The sequence below is a fragment of the Periplaneta americana genome, chromosome 16 (assembly GCF_040183065.1).
Source record: "Periplaneta americana isolate PAMFEO1 chromosome 16, P.americana_PAMFEO1_priV1, whole genome shotgun sequence".
NCBI lineage: Eukaryota > Metazoa > Arthropoda > Insecta > Blattodea > Blattidae > Periplaneta > Periplaneta americana.
Window position 1 is genome coordinate 62,376,079 of NC_091132.1, and position 27,094 is coordinate 62,403,172.

General features: G+C 33.4%; 1 protein-coding gene across 4 annotated transcripts in view; it reads left to right on the top strand.

The window, feature by feature from the left end:
* The window catches only part of LOC138716379 (uncharacterized), a 54,270-nt gene extending 27,437 nt beyond the window's left edge, over nt 1-26,833 (top strand). For 2 of the 4 annotated variants that reach the window (XM_069849406.1, XM_069849405.1), the window contains 6 exons: nt 4,010-4,149; nt 4,310-4,404; nt 8,693-8,789; nt 9,016-9,111; nt 9,335-9,430; nt 12,859-26,833. In XM_069849406.1, coding sequence (XP_069705507.1) covers nt 4,373-4,404; nt 8,693-8,789; nt 9,016-9,111; nt 9,335-9,430; nt 12,859-12,903 — 366 coding nt within the window. In that variant the 5' untranslated portion in view covers nt 4,010-4,149; nt 4,310-4,372 and the 3' untranslated portion in view covers nt 12,904-26,833. Of the gene's footprint in view, nt 1-3,440; nt 3,569-4,009; nt 4,150-4,309; nt 4,405-8,692; nt 8,790-9,015; nt 9,112-9,334; nt 9,431-12,858 lie in introns of those variants that run through there. The other 2 variants (XM_069849404.1, XM_069849407.1) reach the window with 2 other exon arrangements.
* The last annotated feature ends 261 nt before the right edge of the window (nt 26,834-27,094 follow it).

Consider the following 27,094-nt stretch of genomic DNA (forward strand, 5'->3'; position numbering starts at 1 on the left):
TCTCCTGTAATACCTCCTTTATGTACCATCTACTTTTCCTTCAATTTCTGCTTTATTTTGTTCTTAATTTTTCGTGAAATGTCCCCTCTATTTTTTCTTGTATTATGTGCTGTATTTTCCAGTGTCTCCTTTATTATCCCCTCTAGTTTCCATTCTATTTTCCTCTTCCATTGTTGCTCTTTTGCCAGTATTTTGCCCTCTGTTTTCCCTGTAATTTTGATTTGTTTTGTCTATAATTTCTAATTTTTCATCTCTATTTACTCCTGTATTTTGGCACGTATTTTCTGTCTATTTTCTCTCGTATTTTCTCCTTTATTTCCCTAACGTTTTCATGTCTATTTTCTCTGCATTTTGTTCTCTATTTTTGCATCTATTTTCCACTCTATTTTGTTTTATAATATCTTGTGTATTCTTTGCTTTACTTTGTTATCTCTTTTGCCTTTACTTTCCTTTCTTTTTCACCTCTATTTTCTGTCTATTAACCCTTATCTATTTTCTCGTTTATTTTCTTCTCCATTTTGTCCTCTATTTTACCCTGTGTATTCTCCTCTATTATCGGTACTGCATCTTTTCTCTCCATTATTGCTGTTTTCTGCTTTATTATTCCGTCTATTTTGTGCTCAAATTTCTATCTACTTTGTATTCTTGTTCCATTTTCCGTCTATTTTCTCCTGTATTTTCCCTCTATTTTGTCAACTATTGTTATCTTCTCTGTTATCTCTGTCTTATCTCTCGCTAGAGGAAATAGAAGGAAAATAGGTGACAAGGTGCAGAGGAAAAGTGAGGGGGTAATAGAGGAGAAAATGGAGAGGAAATTAAAGGATAAATAGAGGCGGAAATAGAAAGAAACTGAAGGCAAAATACACTGGAACGTAGAGGATGTAGAGGGAAAATACAGAGAGAACATAGAGGAGCAAATGAAGAGAAAATCTAAGGGAAAAATAGAGAGGAGATTAGAGGAAAGAATAGAAAAATAGAGGGAATAATAGAGGAGAGAAGTGAAGAGGTATAGTAGACGAAAAATAGGGGGATAGTAAAGGAGAAAGTGGAGGTGATAATATAAGAAAAGTTGATAAGATAATAAAGTGACAAATAGGGAGAAATGTAGAGGAGAAAATAGAGGGGAAAATGGAGTAGAAAAAAGAGAGTGTAGAGGGGAACATAAAGGCGATAATAGATTGAACAAAAGAGAGGAGGAAATACAAGGCAAATTAGAGGGAGTAATAGAGAAGAAAATAGAGGATGAAATAAAGGAGAATATAGAGATGGAAAAGAGAGTAGAAAAAGATGGATATTAAGAGAAAAGAAATGGAAAATAGAGGGGAAAATACAAGGAAATATAGAGGAGAAAATGGATAGGAAAATAGAAGGAATAATAATGATAATAATAATAATAATAATAATAATAATAATAATGGCTTTGTTTAACCTGGCAGAGTTAAGGCCTTAAGGCCTTCTCTTACACTCAACCAGGATTAAAACTTGCTTACACAGTTGATCATAAAACTTGATCAGAATTAAGTAATTACATACTGATTACATAATGAGATCAAAAGAGGTAGTTACATAAAATTTACCTCATAAAATAAAAATAAACATAGCGAAATACATATTAATTTGTTAGAATCAAATGCGAATCACATAAAAACAGAAGCCGACAATTCAATAAAAAAAATGTACACAGTAAAAATAAAAATAAACACATTAGTATACATATTAATATTAGATTACAATTAAGTAGGACTTAGATAATTAAATCAGAAACTGACAATTGAATAAAATGTACACAAAAAATAGATTAATAATAAAAAACAACAACACAGTGGGATACATATTGGCGTTAAGTGATAAACAAACACGGTTTACATAATAAAAATAAGAAAAAAAAAATAATAATAAATACAGCAGAACGCATTTGCAACACGTTGGGTCTGGCAACTCATCATAAGATACTTTTCTAATTTACATTTAAAGGAAATTAAAGTTCGGCAGCCCTTGACTTCAGGCGGCAGAGAATTCCAGTGACGAGAAGTAGCAACAGTGAAAGACGAAGAATAAAGAGATGATGTGTGCAGTGGTATTTCTAGCGTGCTGTAGGAGGAATCATGAGAAAATAGAGGGTATAATAGAGAGAATGTGCAGGATAAAATAGAAGGGAATATAAAGGAGGAAATGGAAAGGAAATTAGAGGGATAATATAGGAGGAAAAAGAAGAAAATTGAGGATAATATAGAGGGAACAATGGAGGGGAATAGATAGAAGAAAATAGATCGAAATAGAGAGAAAAGAGAGAAACAATAGACGAGAAAAGACAGGGGGAAAAGGTAGGAGAAAATAGAGTGGAAAATGTATGGGATAATAGAAGTGGAAAGGGAGGGAAAGTAGAGAAAAATAGAGCAGAAAATGAAAGGATAATAGATGAGGAAATACAGTAGAAAATAGATGGGATAATAAAGGAGAATGTAGATGGGCAAATTGAGAGAATAGAGAGGACAAACAGAGGAGAGAATAGATGGGGAAATACAGGGGAAAATAGAGGACAAATAGATCGATATATGGAGAAACTGTACCGTATGAGTGACAATATAGAGTGGATAATAGATGGAAAAGAGAGAAGGAAATGGAGGGGAAAGTGAAGTAGATAATAGAGGGAAAGTAGAGATAGAGGATAACATATAAATTGGGTAAATAGAAGGGTAAAGAGTTAAGAGGGGAGATATAGAGGACAAAGTAGAGGGATAATGGAGGAGAAAATAGAAGAGAATTTAGAGGGGATAATGAAGAGGAAAACAGGGGAGAAAATAGAGAGGATAATAGAGCGGGCAGTAGAGGAGAAAATAGGGGGATAATGGAGTATAAAGTAGAGGGAATTGTACTGGAGGAGAAAATAGGAGGGATATACAGAAGAGACAACGGAGGAGAATATAGAGGTATAATAGAGTAGAAAATAGAGTGTGTAATAGAGTTGAAAATTTAGGGAAAATGAGGAGAAAATGGAGAGGATAATAGAGTTGAAAATAAAGGCGAAAATACATGGAAATTAGAGGCAATAATAGAGTAGAAAATAGAGGGAATAATTAATACCGACAATGTGTGTGTGTGTGTGTGTGTGTGTGTGTGTGTGTGTGTGTGTTTTTTTTTTTTAGTTAAAATTTTATTAGTTTTATATTGTGCGCCATGGAATGAAATATGAACTCCGATGGTTCGTTTGTTCGCGAGACGGCGTCTCGAAGAGTCCGAGATGGTTAGCCAGTGTCGCCAATCGAGCTATTTTGTTAAATATTATTGAAAATTGTTTTTTTTTTTTTTTGCCAACAACTTGTTTTGTCTTTTATATTGCTGAAATAGGGATTAAGAAACTTTTGACGCTAGAAAATAATGATTTCTATATAGATAATAAGGAATGAGACGAATTTTGAAGTACTGTTTAGGAATTTTGGGTGAGACGTGTGTTGGCAATAACGAATGCAGTGCATTGAGTGGAAAATGAATATGGCTGACTTTTGTGAGGTGCGTAAATTTATTGTGTTGTGTTTTTTGGAATACAAAATGGATATAAATATGCCAGGTAAGAATATTTGGGAAAAGTTTGGCCTGTGAGAGTTATAAATGAGTTAGAGGTACTTGAGAAACTGTTGGATAAAGTTGAGGCATACATAGGTAATTCGTATCGAGGTTTCTGGAGGAATGGGTTGTAATATTGATGAATGTATCGTAATTTCGCGACAATAACGTATAATTTAATTATATGATGTGTAGATGACGTATAATTTAATAATATATAATGTGTAAGTCTACTGGTCTATAGTTCGCCATATTGTCCGTTTTGAGTGACTTGTGATATAAAATAAAGAATAAAGCATTGCGGATTAATATTCTTGAAGATATAATGCATTTAGTAGTAGTAAGTAGTAGTAGTAGTAGTAGTAGTAGTAGTAGTAAATGCAGTTCCTTTATTTTGAGGTTTCGTAGGTTACCGAAGATTTAAACTACTTTTGTCATGTTTCAGGACATTTTGGGGCAGTTTGAGAGTAGGTGTTTGATTCTGTGGAGTGACACAGAAGATGAGAATGGTAGTGAAGCTGCACTGTGAGAGAAGATGGGAGGCAACTGTGGAGCAAATTGCAGTGACGATATATGCATAAAGTGGTAAATATGGATTACAAACTAATGTCTATATTTAAACACAGTAAATTAGGAGTAAGAAGGTGTGCATGTTGTATTATCTGTGCATATCTTGCTGTTTCATAGGTTGCGAAAAATGTAAGGCACTTGTAAAGAAATGTGATTGTCAAATGTTGTATTGCAGGGTATTTTGGGGCAGTTTCGGACAGGAGGCAGCTCTGGGACATGAGATGAGAGACAACTGTGGATGAAATACAGTCAGGAAACATGCATAAACTGGTAAATATGAATTTGTAACTGGTGTCGATATTTAGACACAATAAATTAGGAGTAATAATAATACCAGAGCGGGTAGAAGAGAAAGTGACGATACTTCCACTAGTCCAGAGGTTCGTCGCAGAGCGGCGCTCGCTCTGCTTTCTGTTCTCAGTTTCAGGAGCGCTATTTGAGTCAATGCAGATGTTTTTAAAATACCCACTAGATAAAAGTATATTATAGTTTATCACAATAGTTTACTTATTTAAAAAATGTAATACTACTACATTAACTACTCTTGAGTTATATCATTCACTCCTGAATCGTAAATACGAGTATAATAATCAACAGTAAACTGGAACATTCTGTCAGCTTCAGAGAGAAGAACGCAAAAAAAAAAGTACAACTTCGCAAAACTGAACATTTTTGTGTTGTTGTAAGTACATTTTGACACAAAATTATAGTTTTCGATGTACAAGAAAGTATAATATAATATATATATATCAAATGGGACATTATATTTTCACCAATACTTTTTTACTACTGCCAGAGCGGGTAGAAGACGTTACTTCCTCTAGTTCAGTGGATCGTACCTGAGTGGCGCTAGCCCTATTTTCAGTGCCCAGTTTCAAGATCGCTATTCAAGTGAATGAAAAAGGTTTTTAAAAATAACCCATTAGATAAGAATGTATTGAAAAGTACAGGGACATAATTTTATTTTTACTTCAATTTTTATCGTACCTGAGTTTTTGAATGTACTTCACTCCCACCCCTTCTACTAGTAAACTTCCAACCGTTCACGTCACAGAGCCGAGGGCGCGTAAGCAGTACTGAATTAACGAGTATAGTACGTTCCAGAAATATGTTAGCGTTTTCCAGTGACGAAAAAGCTTTCAATATTGAATCATATTTTCGTACAGGTACTGTCGCCCGTTTGCCTACGTCGCATTCCGGTTTCCCCCACCTGCTTCTATTCACCCCTCTGTTAAGTCTAGTAGCTGGGCTATCTTAGCTCTTTTCTGAAAACATTAATTTCTGTTAGGAATTGGACGTCTACGTAATATTATACAAGTGTTTAAAATAACTTAAATAAAAGGGCCTCGTTAAGTCATTAACTGTCACGTGATCCCCTTCCTCTTTCTACGACCCTGCGACAAAACCTTGAACGGACAGTAGATAGGATTTTTGAGTTATTTTATCTTTTCAGATCGGGCAGAAGTGAAGATTGAATTTACAGTACGTAAGGTATTCTTTTATAGAGTAGATACGGAATTATTTCAACATGAGTTACTTGTACGAAGGACGAAACTGCTAATTGGAATTAGGTACAGTAGTCTATAGTGCGATAATATGCAGAAAAGAACTGAAGCCTGTATCGAAATGAACGGCCACCATTTTAAAAAATGTGTTTAAATATCCATATTATGATTATTTTTCAATTTAACTTCATTCTCTATATTGTATGCTAATGTGCTGTAACAGTACAATATACACTGCATAATTAATAAGTCCGAATGAATAGCTCAATTCGTGAGTAAAAAACACTAAGTGTTAATACAGTACTGTATTTTGATTAAACAAAAACCTAATGAAAATTATCAAACTCAAAATTGTGGTATTTCCTAGTTTACATAAATGGATGACTACTTTTCTTCCCTCCTATACCTAGTAAAGTGATTTGTATTTTATGCCGGTATCATCGAACTCCAGTCGTGGAAGGGGTAGCAAACGGTGTTTCCTGTTTCAATCGTTAATAGAAAGGTATAGCCAGGTTAATATTAAAAATGTTAGTAAAAATAAAATGATGTCCCTGTACTTAGTTACAATATTTTACTTCTTTAAAAATGTAATATTACTATATTAACAAATTGTGAGTTATATAACACAACTCTGAATAGTAAATATAATAATTAACAGAAAAAATGGACCATTGTGCCATTGTGCCGGCTTCAGCCAGAAATACGCAAAAAAAAGTACAGCATCGCAAAAATGAAAATTTTTATGGCATTATAAAGTACGCATTGACATGAAATTATAGTTTTTATACACAAGAAAGATTGTAATATAATAAAGGAGACACTTTATCTTCACCAATAGTTTTTATCTACTATTTAGTCATTAGTTGCAGTTGTATCTGGTTTATATGTAATTGAGGGGAACAAAAAATATTACGTGCAACTTAGACTCATAAATTAAGCTTCGATATTATATCTATGCTAATGTAAGTTTTGATCTTTTGAAATACCTAGGTTATTTTGTGTTTTGTAAAATTAAAACAATTTGGTAGCACTGTATTAAGTAGTTGTATGCTACTTATTGGAGAATATTAAATTAACGACTTTTCCATGAGGTCTATTACTTTCTCATATGCTCGATTAGAAATCTCTTATGATGTGGAAACGTAATAAACAACTGTAATAAAATTGTAAACCAGATTAAGTTCTAGCCTAGGTGCAAAGTAGAATTCTACTGTACTTTTGTTACCGAAATAACTTTTACGTTAATTACGACTAAAGTGCTATTATTAAAAATAAAATAATTAATAATTAAACATGTATATTTAATGAAGTAGAAGTTAGGTGCTTGGATTCAATTAAGAGTTCACAGTTAGCACTTTAATACAGCACATTTTTAACCGGCACACAGATTGAAAAATCTTCACATGTAGAAAGTCTATGGTAATCATCACAAGATAATCATTTTCTAATTCCAAGATATCCTAGTTAGTTTTTTCTGTCTGAATATATTTAAATCTGCTATCCCACAAGAATTAATATATTTCGCTAGTGCTCTGAATTGTCACTCTAAATAATTCAAGAGTTCTTTCTTAGGCAAACGTGTTCTTTATATTGTCAGTTACGTGTCATATATTTTCTAAAATCGTGTAATGCTAGAATCCTTTGTACAGGGCAGATGAGGGAGTCTTTGAGTTTAACGTATCTGCATGGTCGTTTATTCACCTTGAATTCTTTTGTATTTTCATTTTCCTCGAACCCATCACAGTTTATGACTCTAAAAAAATGTATCGATTTTGAAAAACTCACACTAAACAGCTGAAATGCTGGTCTGGAGTTCATTCATTGGAAGGAATTACGGTCAAGGTAACTAGACATAATTTTGGGCATTCAGGTGTGGAGTAATGGTACATAAATGCATACAAGCGCATGATCAACTAAGGTGTTCTTCTGATTTTCGGGTGTCACATCCAATTATTTTTTACTCGGATATTTAACGATGCTGTATCAACTGCTGGATTATTTAACGTCAATGGAATTGGTCATAGCCAGATGGTACTTGGTAAGGATACATTGCTATGAGAAAGGATTGATGTCCTCTTCGTTGGATATTTTCTCTTCTTTTCTTTTTTTTAAAATATGGAGGCAAGTTTGGGAAAATATGTGTTATAGCATACGGTTTTGGTCGCCAGTTCTTGCGTGGAAGTCCTACCTCTTTACTGGCAATAATAAATTTATCGGCTCTTACAATCAAAAGTCGTCCTCGGTAGCGCAGTTGATATAGCGCTGGCTTTCAATGCTCGAGGTTGCGGGTTCGATCCCGGCCGAGATCGATGGCATTTAAGTGTGTTTAAATGCGACAGGCTCATGTCAGTAGATTTAATGGCATGTAAAAAAACTCCTGTGGGACAAAATTCCGACACACCGGCAAAGCTGATATAACCTCTGCAGTTGTGAGCGTCGTTAAATAAATCATAATTTTAAAAAATCACAATCAAAACCGCAGAAAAATGGATATCACAGATATAAGAACGAGCATACAGTTTTCTGTGTTCGTGGAATTGCTCTACACCACTTGTGAAAAATAGTCTAGTCTATGGATGGATAAAAGAAAGTCTCTTCCTTACAGATTATAGAGTATAATTTCTTTTACATCAAGAACAAAACAATTAGGCTTATTACTACTCGCTCACATAAACGGCACAATAAAAATCACCCCAACACCACAAGAAATATCTTCTTAATTCCATAGCAGAACGAGTTCTACATGCTCTGTCCACAGTATTAAGAGGAAAACTGCAATCTTAGAACGATCGCCACGCCAATGTTTCGCTCAGTTGCCGTGGCGACACTAGGGGGTTTAAAAGTCCCATTAGACCCTTGCCGAGTTACCACACTTTCTATTCTAAACGCTCTGATAATACAGTCACAAAAAATAGTTGAAAATTTAAATTGTGTGGATTTAGGTTTCTGAAGATGTGCATGTTCTATTATCAGTGCATATTTTGCTGTTTGATAGGTTGCGGAAAATGTAAGCCACTTGTAAAGAGGTGTGATTGTCATGTGTCTTGTTGCAGGGTATTTTGGGGGCGGTTGTGGACTGGAGGCGACTCCGGGACAGGAGATGGGAGACAGCTGTGGATCAAATACCAGTCAGGAAATATGCATAAAGTGGTAAACATGGATTACTAGCTAGTGTCGATATTGAAACACAGTAAATTAGGAGTAGTGATAATAATACAGGCACAGAATATAATTAGGAATTAAATTCAGTGGATTTAGGTTTCTGAAGATTTGCATGTTTTATTAACAGTGTAGTTTGCATATCTTGCTGTTTCATAGGTTGCAGAAAATGTAAGGCTCTTGTAAAGAAATGTGATGGTGATGTGTCCTGTTGCAGAGTATAGTGGTACAGTTGTGGACTGAAGATGGCTCCGGGACAGGAGATGGGAGACAGCTGTGGTTGAGATACCAGTCGGAAAATGTGCATAAACTGGTAAACATGAATTAACTAAGTAGTGTCTATATTGAAATAGAGTAAATGAGCAGTAGTAATAATACAAACACAGAATATGGTTAAGAATTAAATTTTGTGTGTTTAGCTTTGTGAAGATTTGCATGTTGTATTATCAGTGCAGTTTACATATGTTGCTGTTGATATGTAGCGGAAAATGTAAGGTACTTGTAAAGAAATGTGATTGTCATGTGTCTTGTTGCAGGGTATTTTGGGGCAGTTGCGGACTGGAAGTGGCTCTGGGACAGGAGGCGGCAGACAGATGTGGATGAAATACCAGTCAGGGAAAATGCATAAACTGGTAAACATGAATTATTAATACTCTGTAACAATAATAGTGGAAAGCTTGCCTGTTTAGTATTGCAAGTGGTGGCGAAAAGTGACTGTGCTGCTATCTAGCGGTTTGGATTGTTTATACACTCGTTGCGGCGTGCTAGGTTACGTGAAGAAAAATGGAGGGATGTTCGTTTGATATGCAAATCAATAGTTTCATTTAGAGTCGCAATTTTTTTTTTTAATTAATAAAAAGTTACAAAGTTATTGGAATAGAAATGAAATGAAACAATTCTCGTATTTTCAAATGTAATTATGATTTAGTTGTGCATGGCTTTAGAAACTTTGATACATCGCGTATTTCTTTCCTTGGCTAATGGTTATCCATAAAATTTTTGATGTAACAATTTATTAGCAAATTGAAATATTTGTCAGTGAAGATACTGGCACAGTTGGTGCTTTAGAGGTGAAGCCTGTATCTTGTATTTTATCTTGTACAAGATTTAAAAATCTCTGCAGATGTGGTGTCTTTTGATAGAAAATAACTTACAGTTAGTTTAAAAATTTAGGACATTATTGGAATATTGAAAATCATTGCTTGGTTTGCAAATGGCACTTTTGAAATTTTTAGGTCAGTTGAAGTTTGTTGATTAGGCCTGTCTATAGCAAATTCAATGAATCCCTCAAAGTGTCTGTTTTAACATTATAAGTTATATTTTCCTTCAAAGACATTTTATTTTCAACAATAATAGTTACAACCTTTTCATTCAGTGGTACAATATCGGATTTTATTTGTAATAATTAATTGTAGAATGGTGTAGCAAATTTATGAAGTCAATTTTTGATAGGTGTAATTGTTGGTAAAAATAATTTTCTTCTTAGAAATCTTTCGTCTTGAGGTGAACATTAATGGAATGTTGTGGCGAAACTTGTATCGTAACTGGAATATTGTTTTGCCATTTTGTTCTTTTTAAGCACACTTGTGACTAATGAATTCATCGTGTTGAACAATTTTAATTAAATCGGGATTTGGACTTGCTGTGTTTAGAGCTGTCATTTCCGCTTGAGCCAGTTTTTATCTTATAGGATTTCTTGCATTGAAAAAAAAAAATGATTTTAATTTAGTGAAATATGAATAATGCGTTTAAAACATAGGACTAGGCAAATTATTTGACCAAATAACTATATGAATCACTTATTATGAAAAAAAACATGATTCTACTTTCTTCACAAAAATCAACAATTGATATTTTTATGTTACGCATCCCAAGACACACTATTTGGATAAAAAGAAAAAGTAAAGACTTGAAATGTTTTATACGGAGAAACTAGGCTATAAGGAAATTGTATTTTACATGACCAATGTAAAGTAGATTTATGCAGTTTAGTAACTGTGTCAGTTAACCTAATACACTATCTAATTACACGATGGAGGAGTGTGGTGTGTTGTTTCTGTCTAATATCAGAAAAACCCACAACTTCCTTGATGCAAGATGTAATATGTTTGTTTGAGATCTTCGCCATTCTTTAATATTTTCGAAAGAAGGAGCTGTTAAATTGTGTGAAGGAATAACTATTATCTTCAGTCTGTTATTAAAAACAGAGTATTGAAAATTAACAGTCGTATGACTGATTTGAAACTGGAGTATACTTTTCCAATTTAATACATTATATTTTTACTTACCCCTAATGTTTCGAATTATGGTTATTGAATATAATTTGTGATTTTTGTACATATTAATATTCTATCCCTCTAATTGTAACGTTTCATGTAGAACTGTTGAGAGCGTTCTTAGTTAGTGCTTGCATTTTGCTTATGCCCATTAAACCTCATTAACTAATGTCTGTCTGCATTTATGTACCTATATGAACATGGCACACCTAAAAGACAAAAGCAAGTGACTGTAGTATTGGTAGCAGAAGCAGTAATAATAATAATAATAATAATAATCATAATAATCATAATTATCATCTTGTAAGAGAAAAGTAATACTGTACTCGTGTTTACAAGACTACTTCCAATCTCTATCTTTTGGAAATGTGAAGAAAGTTGTAGCATATTTTGCTAGGAATAGTTTTTACAAAAAATAAAACAAACATTTCCACATTTAAGTGATATTGTGTAGGCTACAACTATAATGAGAATAATTCTTAGGACATCATGTGTTTGTTGAAGAATAAATGTCATATGACAGTTGAACGCGCTATTTGTTACATCATCCTTGTTGCCTACAATCCCTGCTGCTAGATAGCACTGGCGAATCATTGGCCACTTTTACCGTGAACTTTCTGGTATTACCATTGTAGAATATTTGCTAGTATTAAAATGTCGTGCTTAGAGATTTTTGGGTAGAACTTGGATTCGGATTATTGTTTCGTGGATTCTAGATTCTGTGTACAGTGTGAAAAGGGTATGACTACATTAATTTGGAAATAGAATGTTTAGTTGCAAGTAATCGAAAAGTCAAATGTCATTTTGGTATTTGAATAGGTGTAATGGGTGTGGAAAGTTAGAGTGCCGTTTATGGTAGGATATGAAGGCAAAGGAGCCGAAAAATTATTGGTTTGTCATTTGTTGGAATAATACTTGATTAGTGTAGAAACATACAAAATGAACTTATTAAAAACGCATTTACAGTGTGATGAAAGTTTTAGGGATATTTTGCATTGCTGCACTTTAGGGTTGTTTGGCAAGTGTATGCTGAAAGTATGCTTATGTTGATATTTCCTTGTGTTGCTTACACAGGTCACAGCTGTGGATTGGATTTAAGAAATGTTAGGAACAGTACAGTTGATTTAAAATCGTAAAAGAAAAGTTGACAGCTGAGTAGTCATGGATATTGTTTTCAATGCTGCCGAGATTTTAGAATTTGGCTGCTGGTTTGAATATGTTTAATTTATGTGGAACAGTGTTACGGTACAGTTGAAATCCATGTGCCTGCATACAGTTGTAAAGGAAAATTGTTTTGAAGTTTACTTATGCCTATTGGTGGAGCATTTTAATATTAGGAGGGGTTTAAGGAATTAAGTTTCCTTGTATTGTGGAAATTGTTTGCACCTGAGTGCAGTCCTGTTAGGTGAAATAAGAATAAGGAATGCTGTGGTCGCGCAGGTAGAAAATAGATTTTGACCTCATTGCACTGCTGTTTAGTGAAATACTCTTTTGATACGTTATTGCCTTGTGAATATAGACATTTTTGTAATGATGTTGAATTCTTATGATGTTGGTAGTAATAAAATGAAATAATTGAAGTAATATTGTATTTTGCATCTCTACCGAAATGCAAATGTCATGAAGTTTTTGTTGGGACACTGGGGCAATTGTGTGAAAGCAGGGATGTCTGTTTAGAGAAAGTTAATAGTACAAGTAATGAGGAAATAGAAAAAGGAATTGTAAAGTAAGATGTGACATTTTGGATAACACTGAGCTGACATTATTGTGAATTTCTCCTCCAGATGGTTTGTTCTGCTGGCCAAGGAGATGACCACAGGTTTTCCTGAGACCAATGAGCAAGACTGTTAAGAAGTGAAGAATTTCAAGAGGACATCAGAAGGAGTGAAGAATTTCAAGAGGACATCTGGAGTGAAGGATTTCAAGAGGACATCAGGAATGAAGAATTTCAAGAGGGCATCAGGAGTGAAGGATTTCAAGAGGACATGAGGAGTGGAGGATTTCAAGAGGACTGGAGAAGTGAAGGATTTCAAGAGGTATGTCCTCAACTTAAGGTTGGAAAGATTAATAATGTAGAGTACATTAGAACAGATTATATACAGGGTAAACTGTAAGTAATGTAAATAATTGTGATGGGTGATTCCTTGAGTAAAGAGCAAAAAAAAATGTCGGATAGCATTTTGCTTTATTTTGAATAGTTTTCCAGAGAAACGTCGGTTTTAAGATACATGAATTATGAAAAGTTGGTATGCTGTGCACTACAACCATCTGGGTAACGCATTAAGTTGTGTTGCTGTGAACAAAGTGCTCCATCTGAGTTGTTGAAGGTTAGCAAGAAAAAAAATACAGAAATATTGTAAAATTTTTGTGTTCGAACTGTGTTAGATAATGGAGAACGAACACTGCTTTTTTTCAAGTTAAAGAAAATCTTGAACAATTTAAAATCAACTATACAACTTTATTTTAATTAAGTGTTGAGAGAAGAAATGAAATGGGTAAAATTGAGAAATATGTCTCTGTTGTAGAGATGATGAACAATAGTGATGCATATTTGACGTTATGAAAACAAAATTTAAAAATGTTTAGGAAAAAATAAAAATAGAATGTGCTTATTTCATGTTGAAGTAAGGAACAAAACAAGTGTATAAGAAATGAGTTTCATTTGCTTGTTTTTGTTTGACGGTGTTCTAAAAGAATATTAATAAAGAAATAACATCACATTTGCAAGATACAGTAGAATTCTTTGTATTTGGCAAGTGTGGGACAAAGGCAGTGGGATAACTGATTTTGCTGGATAATTAGAAAATACGTTTATAGGATACATATGTAAAGACATAAAAAAATTTTTTCGTGTTGAAATGTAGTAATTTTATATATTATCATCATCATCATCATCATCATCATCAACAGCATGGCTTAGGCCTTTGGGTGGCTGCAAGTGAATAATATGTTATAATTGTATAGAGTTTTTATAAAATTTTAAAATTTACAGCTTGAAATACTAAAATATTATTCAATGTTAATTAAAATTAATCTCTCCATCGTTTACATGGATGCCCTTGGTCTCTTCTACGCTTAAGGTAATAATTCAATAATACTCTTGGGAATCTATCTTCAATCATTCTTTCGACATGTTCTAACTATTTTATCTGATAGTTTTTTATCCTGAAAATAATATCTTCTATCTGCAGTTCTCTTCTTATATCCTCACTTTGCCTTTGATCAATAAGCTGATATCCCGCCACCGCTCTTAAAAAACGAATCTCGGCTGCTTGCATATTTTTTTCTTTTTTTGTGGGGGGGGGGGGGGCAATGTCCAATATTCAGATCCATACAGAAGGGTTGGGATTGCCATTATGTTGTAGAACTTTAAGATAGTCTCCTTTTTAACCCTTCCAATCAGGGTTCTTCTTAGAGTTCCACATATATGTTGGAATCTTTGTAACTTATTGTTGATATGTCGTCCTGTATTACAGCCCACATTGAAACCTAGATATCTGAAATACATTACTTGTTCTACTATGATGCCGTTGATTACTATTTTGCTTGTAAGAGGATATTTTCCTTTAAATGGTGTTACGTTTGTTTTCTTCTCCGAAATGTTCATATTATATTCACCAGCAATTACTTAACTTATATATATCTCTTTGTAGACCATCTTCTGAGTTTGCTATTAATACCTGATCGTTGGCATAGAGAAGAGTATCGATTTGTATATTGTTAACACAAAAATTATTTTTAAGTTTGTTTTTCCATCTGTTAATGATGTCGTCAATGTATATATTGAACAATGTGGGTGATAATGGACACTCTTGTCTTACTCCTTGATTTATAACCCTTTTAGTATTATTCCTTTTCCCGTTTATTTCAATCATTATTTGATTTTCATAATACAGGCTCTGTATTGCTCTTTTATTTCGAGGGACCGGCGTTACGAAATTTTTGGGGACAAACTTTACGTTAAAGTTGTGTCCTTTGAGAATTAATGAAACAACAATTCCTGTCTTTCATAAATATTTTAAGTATTTATGTTTATAATTTTGGCTGAGGAAATAAAATGAAGTGGAAACATTCCGAGAAAAACTTAGTCAAACAGAGTAAAATGTAGTTGGGGACATAGGGGATCGTGGTTACATTTTGATGTTTGGATGTTATTTTTTTAATTATAAATTTTAAAATTAATCCTGTTATGCTTTGTTTCGAACTAAAACATGTGAGAGTTAGTTAATTAAATGCAAAAGTAATCAGTTAACATTTTCAAGAAACTCCTTAAATCATCTGGGACATACATTTACCCATTTCAGAATATTCACCCACTTATGATTATCCTTGTGTTTGGAAAACGTATTCGTTATTTTCAACTCATTAAATGCAGAAAAATCTATTAGTCTTGTTCCATTAGAGTTTAAAGTTGGCTCTCCATTTGTACGTAATTTTGATATAGATATTTAAAAATAAAGTTTAGAAATGCACGCAATGTTTAGGTTTAGTACTGAATACGGTAAAGTACATTCACCAGTTTATAGTGAATGTAATACATAATAGCGTAAATAATACTAGCTGTTTTCTTAATGTTATGACAATTTTAAGTAGCTGTCATGTGATGTGAAGAGCAGTGTAGCCAATGTTGCAATTATGAAGATGAAGTAGTGCTCGATTTGAATTTGTTTAACATATCTGTAATGTCTGCTTCCTATTTAGACTTGTCTAAACACCCCTTCGAAATGGATGAGTGCATTGTTTGGAAGGCCCAAGTGATAGTTTACCGATGCTATCTGATCTAGTTGAGGGACATAATGGGGTTTTCTGTGTACACTTTCATGCGTGAACAATGTAAAGAGTAAACAATATGGGGCGTGTGCGATCCACGATAAGCACTCACATATTCGTCCGAGTCTTCCCTTTTGCATGAATAACTTTGATTTTTGGCGTGGGCAAAAATGGTGTTGTTTTGATATTGCCAGTTATTTGGGTGCTGGATACAAGGGATTTTACTGTATATAGTTTATCATCGTCTATGAAAAAAAAAAAGAAAAGGTTGCTATGACAAATGTGATATATTAAATATAGCATTGGCAAATCTTTTTGTAATGTTAACTACGATAATGCATATTAAGCACGGTTTTGTCTAATGATAGAGAGTGATGTAGAGAAAATTTTATTTTGAAACTGTGTGAGTTAATTTTGATTACATATTCGGTGAACACAGCCAATAAGAAATGTAATTGTACTAGGAGTGTTATCTTGAGCCAGTTAGAAATAGTTACGTCCAACTGTAATTTTTAAAGTAGTATTCGGTAAATTTACATGAAATTTTCTGAGCCATATTTAAAAGCAATTGTGTTAGGTTTTTTTTGTTTTTTTCATTGCATATACGAGCTGCTTTACAGTGTTGTCGCAGGAGAATGAGAGCTTCCATGGGTTTGGATGAAATTTCTGTGCATTTCATTTATTACCATAATACACTTGTCTCTTAAACTGACTGAGCAGATTGGGAATAATTAATTGAATAGCTTTCCGAAAATATACTACAAGATGTTTCATATGAAATAATTTTTTTTCTGGAAAAGGAAAGAGAATGGAGCAAAATTGTAAGAAAGTATTTTGTTTTAAACAACTGAAAGATTAACGTCTTGAAATGAATGATATTACTTATGGTTTACCCTGTAGATGTAAGAGCACCCATAGTCGAGAGGACACCTATAGTTGACACCCAATTTTAAAATGAATTTGTGTTTTCTGTAAGGTTGACAGCTGTGTCAACTTGAGGTTTTGAACTTAATATTGCATTTAAAACTAGTTTAAATATGCTTTGCACAGAGTGCATGAATATCCTTATTTGTTTCGTCTGCAACTTATAGAAGCTATAGTTGACAGGAGCTGTCAACCTTAAGTACCCAATGTTCCAGCTTTAGGAGGCAATATTGAAGAAGACTAACCATTTTTTAGACAAAAGAATTGGACAATATTTCTAACAATCAACAGGTTAAGCACATCTGTTGGGAAAACATGTAGTTTGGTTTGATGGACAAATTGAAAACTTGACAGCATAATAGTGGAGCTTGCTCCACAGAGGATTGTCTGGAAGGAAGTAAAAATCGTACAACTAGAAGAAAACACAGCAAGAAATACGAGTGTATTAGAGCTACAACCTGAAACAGAACCACCTATGCCCATGACACCACAACCAGTTGATCCAGAACCACCTATTCCCACAACACCACAGCCAGTTGAACCAGAACCACCTATTCCCATGATACCACAAGCAGTTGAACAGAATGACGTATGTCCACAAGACCACAGCGAATTGAAGTATTAGAACCTCCTTCACTGTGAGAAGAGAAAGCACCTGAAGTGGCGTCCACAAGCAATGGTTCTGTGTCTTCAGCATTGAAAAGGGGTTTATTTTGGTCTCACTTTGTTAAAAGAAAAGCCCCCAAAAATAGAGAAATAATTCCTGCTGTAATTACGTCACCATAAGCATTATTTATTTATTTATTTATCCTAGTAGAGATAAGGCCATCAGGCCTTCTTTTCCCCATTAGAATATCTTAAAAAAAGTAAGGTAATAACAAGAAACTAGAGAAAGAGAAGACGAATGGAAGAGAGCAAGAGAAGAAAAAAGAAGTGGCAAGGGAAGAAAGAGAGAGAAATGTCGGAATGAGAAAGTTGAGATGAAAGTGCGGTTTCATTGATGAATACTAGTGACTCTGAGTGGTGTGAGGAGGATTCTGATCAGATGTGGTAGTAAGTCTTGAGCAAGGGAAGCTTAAAGGGGGGCATTTCATAATTAGTGAATTTGTTAGGGGAAAGAGAAATATATCTAGATTTACTTATCTCTGTATTTTTGAAATAGAAATTTTGGGTTTGAGAATTGTTGATGCAAGTGAAGCAGATGAAAATGACATTTCTTGTATATATTAGAATCAAATGATTGGGTATGTGGAGACTCCAGAGTGAACTATAAGGGGGGGGGGGGGGAATAGATAACATATCTTTAGAAAAAGTGACTGAATGCAAGGAGAAATAATTGGATCTTTGTATAATATTGGTGTTTTAAAGTATTTGTATTAAATGAAAGTTGTTGTAAAGTAATAATACCATTACAATAAAAGCTTAATAAGTTATATAAGGTGTTTTATTGTGTATTCCAGTGACATAATTTTTTCAGGCTATAAAAAAAAACTGTGTCAACTATAGGTGCATGTCAAGAGATTATTGTTTAATGTATTCTAGAATATAAATATATTAACACGTGTATATTAAAGTAGGGATTTGGAGGTGTCAGTTTTTAAAAGTGTTTCTTACAGTAAAGTACAATTGGAGGATCGAAAAAAAAAAAAAAACAGTACATGTTTCCTTAACATGTCGACTACTGGTGCTCTTATCTTATAGATTGAGTAGGAGAGACAAAGATAGATATTGACTTACAATATGCCAGCTGATTGCGGTGAGATTTAACACCATGAGTATTGATCATGGTGTGCTTTAACATTTGTGTATTTAGGTGACACCATAACTGTATTTACGTTTTATTGCTGTTCTGCTATTTCTTTCTAATACTCTTAGTACACTCTTTGAATTACTTGCTATTTATGCAATGATGTTAATATTTGGTCCTTGTAAATGCCATCTATAGTAGTGTCTATCTCTTTCTATTGTTATATATTAATTGTATCCTATTTTTTTTCCGTGGTCCTGGTTTGTCCATAAGCATGCAGTTTTTTTATGCATCATTTACAAGTTTATGTAAAATTTGTAGTTATCACTATTCATGACTTTGTAGGTGCCTTTTAGTTTCCCTGTCACTGTTGACTATATGCTGCTTTATCTATCGGAACTATTTGCCCTAGTGAAATCATAGATTATGTAATATTTATGATTTAGTATTTGATGTACAATTTTCACATTTTGTTTCTGATCTTTCTTCCTCTTTCACTTATACTTATCAGTATTCATTGGTACGCTGTTACTATATAGTACTAATCCTGATTGGTGTTTATTTCTGCCATATTTTTATCTTTGTGTTTGTTACTATATATTTATAGTTGCATTTCATTTTCTATTGCTATTATCCCTTGCATTCTTTCATATCACGTACACCTTTTTGATGAACTAACTCTTTACTCTCTTCTGGCCGTGGTCTTCCTTGTATCTGTGTTATTTATTTGATGTTTTGTGCTTTGTTGATGCATTTTTGAATCTCTCCTTCCTCTCTTGTCTGTTGACTAACCTCGGTTTGCCTGAGCTGATTTGTAGCTTTGTTCTTTCACCCACTCTGGCCGTTGGTATGATTATGTATTAATGATAGCTGAACTGCTGCTGTTGTGAAAAATTTTGGTGACATCCTGTATGATATAGTAATAGATTTGTGGGAACATAATGGTACGTGACAGTTTTTCCTTGTTTGTAAAAAATTTTGAAATTGAAATAGCTGCTGGTTTTCATGTATCAACTTTGCGAATATAGTTTATTGTTGATGTTCATATTTGGGAAATTTGTAATATTTTTCTGCTCTTTAGTGATAATGCAATAGGAGTAGGAAACTTGTATCAGAGCTGGTTTTCTAGAGATTTTTTTCGTGAACATAACTGCATGTAGTTGAAAATATCAGCTGGCATAGTGTAGTGGAAAATGAAATGGTTTGTGAAAAACATGGAATGAATTGTATTGTGTATATGAGAAAAACAAGGAGTTGGATGCAATTGTGTTCTTTTTCAGAGGCAGTGAATTTTGTTTAGTGTATGATCTTGTTGTGTCTTTGTGATTGTAAATGATCATTAGCAGTGTGATTAGTTGGCATTAATGATAAGAGCGAAATCTGTTGGAAAGTGAATGTAATCATGGAAATGTGTTAGTGGAAGTAGAAAAATTGAGTGAAAAATATATTGGAGTTTTTGGCTAATTGTTGTGAATAGACAATATTACTTGATAATTATGATATGTTGAACGAAGCAAGGGTTTCATAGAGAATTGAAGTTAAATGCACATTTGTACATATTTCATTGTTGAGCATAACATAATACAGTCTGATCTTTAAGTTGCTCTACAGTAGTGGAATAAGCGAGAACTGACTAGATACAAGGAATGTAGTGGTAATCCTGGTTATATGTAGGCGTGTTAGCATTGAGTGTAATGAATGAATAATAATAATAATAATAATTGAAGTTACGCATTTAAATAAGATTCTGAAAATGTCCTTGATTCTGCTGAAGGCATAGATCCATACATTTTATTTTATTATTATTGAAGATGTTAATTAAAGTTTGTTTTGTCACAGAATTTGTATAATTTCTTATTGCCAATTTTAGGTCATGAATTATTTTATGGTTGCCTTGATATACTGTGGACTTAGCAGCACCCCAAAAGAAATAGTCGGGTGGAGTGAGATCAGGCAGGGGATCTTGGAGGCCACAGTTATTGCGAAATTATCCTCTCCAAAAATGTCTCCTAAGAAATTTATTGATGCATGAGATGTGTGAGCTGTAGCATTAACCTGTTCAAAAGACCATTTAGCAGGTCTTGTTTGTTTGTTTGTTTGTTTGTTTATCTATTGAATGAAAGGAAAGGAGAGGGAAGGAACAGTAAACTTGAGAATTGATGGTCTTGTTAAAAAAAGTTGGGTGAATAATTATTGATGGGAATATAGCACACCACACATCTATTTTCTCTGGATGGAGTTTGGTTTTTTTTTTTTTTTTTTTTTTTTTTTTTCGCAGAATGAGGATTTTCAGATGACGAAATTCTGGTAATTTGGGAATTAATGAAACCTGTAATGTGAAAGCAGGCTTATCTGTAAAAAAATGTCCTATCCGACACTTGAACACCATGGTGCTGAATCATGGTCTGGAACCTTTTGCAATAATGAATATGTTTCTTCACTGTCACTTTATGTGCCATAGTATGTTGTTTATTGTTAATAAAATAACATTGACAGAAATACAATCTTAGTTCTTCCCTGAAGGAGTAAAAAACTCGTGCTCAGGAAGATATCTAAACAGAAAGAAAATTTTTTGACACAAACTGGGTCAAGAAAAAAAAAATTACAGGATTAAATTAAATTTAAAAATACAATTACAATTTTAACAATTTAAGTCATACAAATACATATACATATTAAATCAATATATATTCTTTAAAAATTAAATTCCTAATGCTATTTTTGAAATTCCTGATACTAAAATTTTCCAAATCTGGATATTTATCAATTATTTTATTGTATAACCTTGGACCAAAGTAGGTACCATGGCTCAGAGCTGTTCCTCTAGTCGTATAAAATCGGATCTTTTAGTTCCATATTTATGATGATACAATTTGAATTTATTATGGTTTTTATGTTTGTCTGTGAAATGAGTTTCCTCCATGATTTTGTTAGACTTCGAAGCTTCCTATCAGAGATATCTAAAAACTTATTTTCTGTTAACACAGGGAGGGGGGGGGGGGGCTGCCACTCTTCGCGGCATCTTGTATTAAATTGTGGGTAGGATCCTGATGTGGTAGTTTGGAGTTTGGAAACTACTGTCGAAATTGTTGTTGAACTTTTGCTGTGTATTGCCCGCATTGTTCTATCATGAACATTTGAACTCTATCAGAAGTCATTTTACAGTCACAATGGGGATGGTAAGAACTTCCTTGACCTTGGCCAAGTCTTAAGAGTATTACCAACTGCCTTTTGAGTGCTTGACCACTATTGTACCTGCGGTATTGTGGGAGTAAAAGATCAGACTGTATGTGTGGTGTGTGACAATGATGTATGCATAATTTTGGGAATAGTGCAAGCAGAGAATGATAATTTGTCTTGAATTAAGAGTTTATTTACTTAGTCATGGGAAGAATGTAATGTTAGCGTGAGTAATTATTTCTTAATTTGTGTGAGGGTGCGAAATATGCACGAAATTGCTTGTTTATTTTGTAGGAAATATTAACCGAAATGAAAGTATTTTCATGAGTGAGGTGATGATAAAGCGATTAAAGAAATGACACTGCTAATGATTATTTTTCATATTGTTTTATACACTGTATCTGAGTTGATACTTTACTGTATATACTCACATTATAGGCGCCAGTGGATAATGTATGGATTACATTTTGAGTTGCTACATTTGGTATTATTGGATCCACTTGTCATGTGAAAATTGTGAAAGGGAAATTTGATCAGTTAGGAGTTTGGAAAATTTATTTTTTTATTTATTTATATATTTTTTCTTTTACTGTTGCAAGGAAAAATTGCATAATTTGATTCTTCAGAATTGAGAATAGCTTATCAATTTCACATAGAAATACATGTTACAAATTGTTGTATAAATAAATTATAACTGGGTCACATCGGAAAAAGCAAAATGCTTTACCAATTATGAAGCATGATAGATGGTGGGGGAGGGAAATAAAAAAGTGATGACAAGTGTGATTGAATTGTTAAGTGTAATTATACTTAGAATGAAAAAGAAGCAGAAAGAAAAAGTTACTTTATAATGAAATCTGGTCAGTGTAGATATACAACTTGAATGGCAGATTGCAAAGTGAAATGAGTTACAGTTGGAGAAGTTGCAGAATATTACTGGAATGTCTGATATGGAAATGATTTGTGATTGTTGGTGCAAAGATTATGGGGAAAAGTGCGTCTATAATGTGAGTAAATGTGATAATTTGTTATTGTGTTAAGCTAGATACACACACAACAATAAATTGTAACAATTAGGTACATACAATTAATATGTAATGTGCGCTTACTGTCTGTATGGCATATCTGTTTTTGTTGGTCATTTCTCATGATTGACATTGATGGAGATAGGAGTTTTAGGTATAGTTGGTTGTACATCTTCTTGGGTTGTTGTGTTCATTCTAGAAATGTAGTTGATGAAAGTGTCACAATGTGGGTTGTTAGGAATTGTTCTCTGCTGCTGCTGCTGCTGCTGCTGCTACTACTTTTTGTGATTAATTCATTGTTGTTGGTAGGTTTCTGTTGTGATTGGGGTGTACATCTTGTGTTTTGCTGCCCCCCCCCCCCTTTTTTGGATGAATTTGTTTTCTTCAGTCGTTTTCTGTTGGCTTTTGTCGAGTTTCCTTTTTGAATTAATGTCTTATGTGTTGTGATTGGGGTGTATATATTGTGTCTTTGTTTCCCAATTTTTTTTTTAGATTAATTCGTTTTATTCAGTTTTCTGTTGGCCTTTGTAGATGGGTTTATATTTTGGATTCAGTGTCTTTTCTGTTGTGGTCAGGGTGTATGTGTAGTGTATTCGTGTCCATACTTTGTTAGATGAATTCGTCTTAGTTTTGTTGGTGGGTTTATAGTTTTGAATTGTGATTAATTTGATTTACTCAGTTTTCTTTTTGCTTTTGTCCAGTGGTTTGTATATCTGAATGAGCGTCTTTTGTGTTGTGATTGGGTTATATATGGGTTTATGTTATTCAATTGCAATGAATTTGTTTTACTCAGTTTTCTTTTTTGCTTTTGTCCAGGGGGTTTATATTTTGGAATGAGCATCTTTTGTATTGTGGTCGGGTTATATATCTGTTTGTAGTTTTTAATGTTGATTCGTTTTATTTAGTCCCCCCCCCCCCCCCCCCCGATTGGCTTGTATTTCTGTCCTTACTTTGTTAGATAAATTCGTTTTAGTTGGTCTTGTCTTTGTTTTTGTCAACGGGTTTATGTTATTGAATCGCGATTAATTTGTTTTACTCAGTTTTCTTACTTTTGTCCAGGGGTTTGTATTTCCGAATGAGCATATTTTGTGTTGTGATTGGGTTATGTATCTGTTTGTAGTTTTTAACATTAATTCGTTTTACTTCTGTTTTTTTTTTTTTTTTTTTTTTTTCCGATAGGTTTTTATTTCTGTCCTTACTTTGTTAGTTGGTCTTGTCTTTGTTTTTGTTGATGGGTTTATGTTTTTCAATCGTGATTAATTTGTTTTACCCAGTTTTCTTTTTGCTTTTGTCCAAGGGTTTGTATTTCCGAATGAGCGTCTTTTGTGTTGTGGTCGGGTTATATATCTGTTTGTAGTTTTTAACATTAATTCGTTTTATTTAGTTCCGTGCTTTTTTTAATTTTTTTCGATTGGTTTGTATTTCTGTCCTTACTTTGTTAGATAAATTCGTTTTAGTTGGTCTTGTCTTTGTTTTTCTTGATGGGTTTATGTTTTTCAATTGATGTTGTTTCTTTTGTGTTCAGGGTGTATATCTATTGTACTTCTGCCCCTACTTTGTGAGATTTTGGTTTTACTGAGTTTACAGTTCGTTTTTGTTGTTACGTATAAATTTTTCAATGAATGTCATTTTAGTTATTATTGGGGTCTATGTCTTGTATATTTGTGGCTCTACTTTTTGAGAATAATTTGGTTGTATTTTTCGATCAACGTGTTTGCTGTTGTGGTCAGGGTGTAAAGTGGCCACGTTCAATTAGTAGGCTAGCGGTGTCAAAGAGGATGGAAGCTTTGTAGTTTCAATAATTTTGATTATGTCGCGCTGTCCATTGTCAAGTCTTTTGAAGGCCGCTTCAATACTCCATGTGGAGTGTATGGACGGAAGCTTTGTAGTTTCAATAATTTTAATTATGTTGTGCTGTCCAATGTTGTCAAGTCTTTTGAAGGCCTAGCCCATATCCATGATATATTAATATATAGCAACAACAAACAAGATGTGACAACGTCGCATTTTCATTTTATTATCGGTGCATGCAATAAAGACCTACAAATCTTAAAAGGAATGCCGCTGCCTAATAATTAAACGAGGCTACTATATTAGTGTTTCTACTTTGTTAGATTAATTAGTTTTGCGCAGTTTTCTGTGGGTTTATATTTTTTAATCAGTGTCTTTTCTGTTGTGATTGGGATGGATATTTGTGACTACTTTGTGAGATTAATTCGTTTTACTCAGTTTTCTCTTTGGGTTTGTGTTTCTTCATTGAATGTTGTTTGTGTTGTGCGTTTATGGTGCTACTTCTTGAGATGAGTTGGTTTTGCTTTTGTCCATAGGCTTGTATTTCTGAATCAATGTCTTTACTTTTGTGGTGGGGGATATATATCTTGCCTATTTCTTGCCCTAGTTCGTTTTACTAAGTTAACTGTTTCCTCCCCCCCCCCCCCCCCGCTGAAGGGCTGATATTTTTTAGTCAAAGTCTTGTCTGTTGTGAGATTAATTTGTTTTAGTCGGTTTTTTTTGTTGACTTTTGTCGATGAGGTTATATTTTTCACTCATTGTCTTTCCTGTTGTGGTCAGGGTGTATTTCGGGCACTTGTTTTTAAGATTAATTTGTTCTACTCAGTTTTGTTTTTGATTTTTCCACATGGGTTAATATTTCTGAATCAACGTGTTTTCTGTTGTGGGTATCTTGTGTATTTGTGTCACTACTTTGTGAGATATAATCGTTCTAGTCAGTTTTCTCTTTACTATTCTCGATGGGTTTGTTTTCCAATTGGCGTTGTTTGTGTTGTGATGAGGGTGTACTTGTGCCTCTACTTTGTGAGATGAATTTGTTTCATTCAGCTTTTGTCGATGAGTTTATACTTGTGATTGGTCTTTTCTGTTGTGAGGTTGTATATCTTGTGTATTTGTGGCCCTACCTTTTGAGATTAATTGGTTTTATTGAGTTTACTGTTCATTTTTGTTGATATGTATATATGAACGTCGTTTCTGTTATGATTGGGGTGTATGTGTCGTGTTCTGCTTTCAGAGAATAATTTGAGGTTATATTTTGAAATCAATGTCGTTCCTGTTGTGGTCAGGGTATATATCTCGTGTATTTGTGCCCTACTTTTAGGGATTAATTGGTTTTATTGAGGTTTTTGTTGATTTATCTTGATTAGTTGATATTTTTGATTTAGCGTCTTTTCTGTTGATGTGAGGGTGTATTTAAATCGTTGTACTCAAGTTTTCTTTTTGCTTTTGTCCATATATTTCGGAATGAACGTGTTTTGTCTTGTGATTGAGGTTATTTAATTCGTTTTCTTGAGTTTTGTCTATCGGTTTATATTTTTCAAGGATTGTATCATATTTCGACTTGGTTTGCTAGAGACAGGGTTCATTTCTGTAGCTTTGGATGAATGCTTTCAAGTGTTAGTGATATTTACTTACATTCGTTGTTTAGTTGTTTAGAGGAAAGCGTGAAAGTATATAAGGATTTATTGTTGTGTGTGTAACTATGTTTTGTGAAATGACAGCTGCAGTAGCAGTTATTACGAGAATTGTATGTATTGTTTTGTGATACCATATTTACTCACGTCATAGACGCTGTCGGCGTGTAATGTTAGCAGTACCGGTTAATCTATTGATTAGTGTCGATTGTCGTGTTGTTTGCTGTTGGTAATTATTATTTTGCTTCATAATGAACTGTAATAAGTGTATTACTATGCAAATTTGAGGTTAAAAATTGTTAAATTTGGAGAAATTGACGGAAATCGGGTGGCAGGTTTTGAATTTGTAGTAGAAACAGGCATTTTAGTCATTTTTCAATAGTAGTAGTGTTTGCGACGTCGAAACTAGTTGTGATTATGTTAGATAATTGTGTAATTAGCATTGTAGACGTTTAATGGAGAGATGATTGCGTAAATTGCGTCTATTACACGAGTGAATATGGTAATGTGTATTACCCAGCAGAGTTAGAGCGTGTGTTTGCGCAAGTTAACTTTGTTTTGCCGGGTAATATACACGAAAATGACACGCAAAATAAAGATATATGTTGTCTTTTCTTTTCAGCTTTATTTTATGTGTATTTTCTTGTATAAATTGTTGGTTTGATAATAAAAATGTTGTGCAATTGTGTTTTCTGTGTTATTTCCTTGGTTATATTGTTTTGTGATTTTTTCCACGTGTATATCTTTATTTTGCGTGTTTTGTCATGTACACAATATGTGTATTTTTTTTCTAAGTTGTTTGATGTATTATTTGTTGTATATTTCTTGTAAATATATAATATATATATATTTTTTTTTCTTATGTTTCTTTCCTAGGTTTTTTTCCTTATGTTTCTTTTCCTATATATATTTTGTTTGTGTTTATTTTTTATATATATATTTATATATA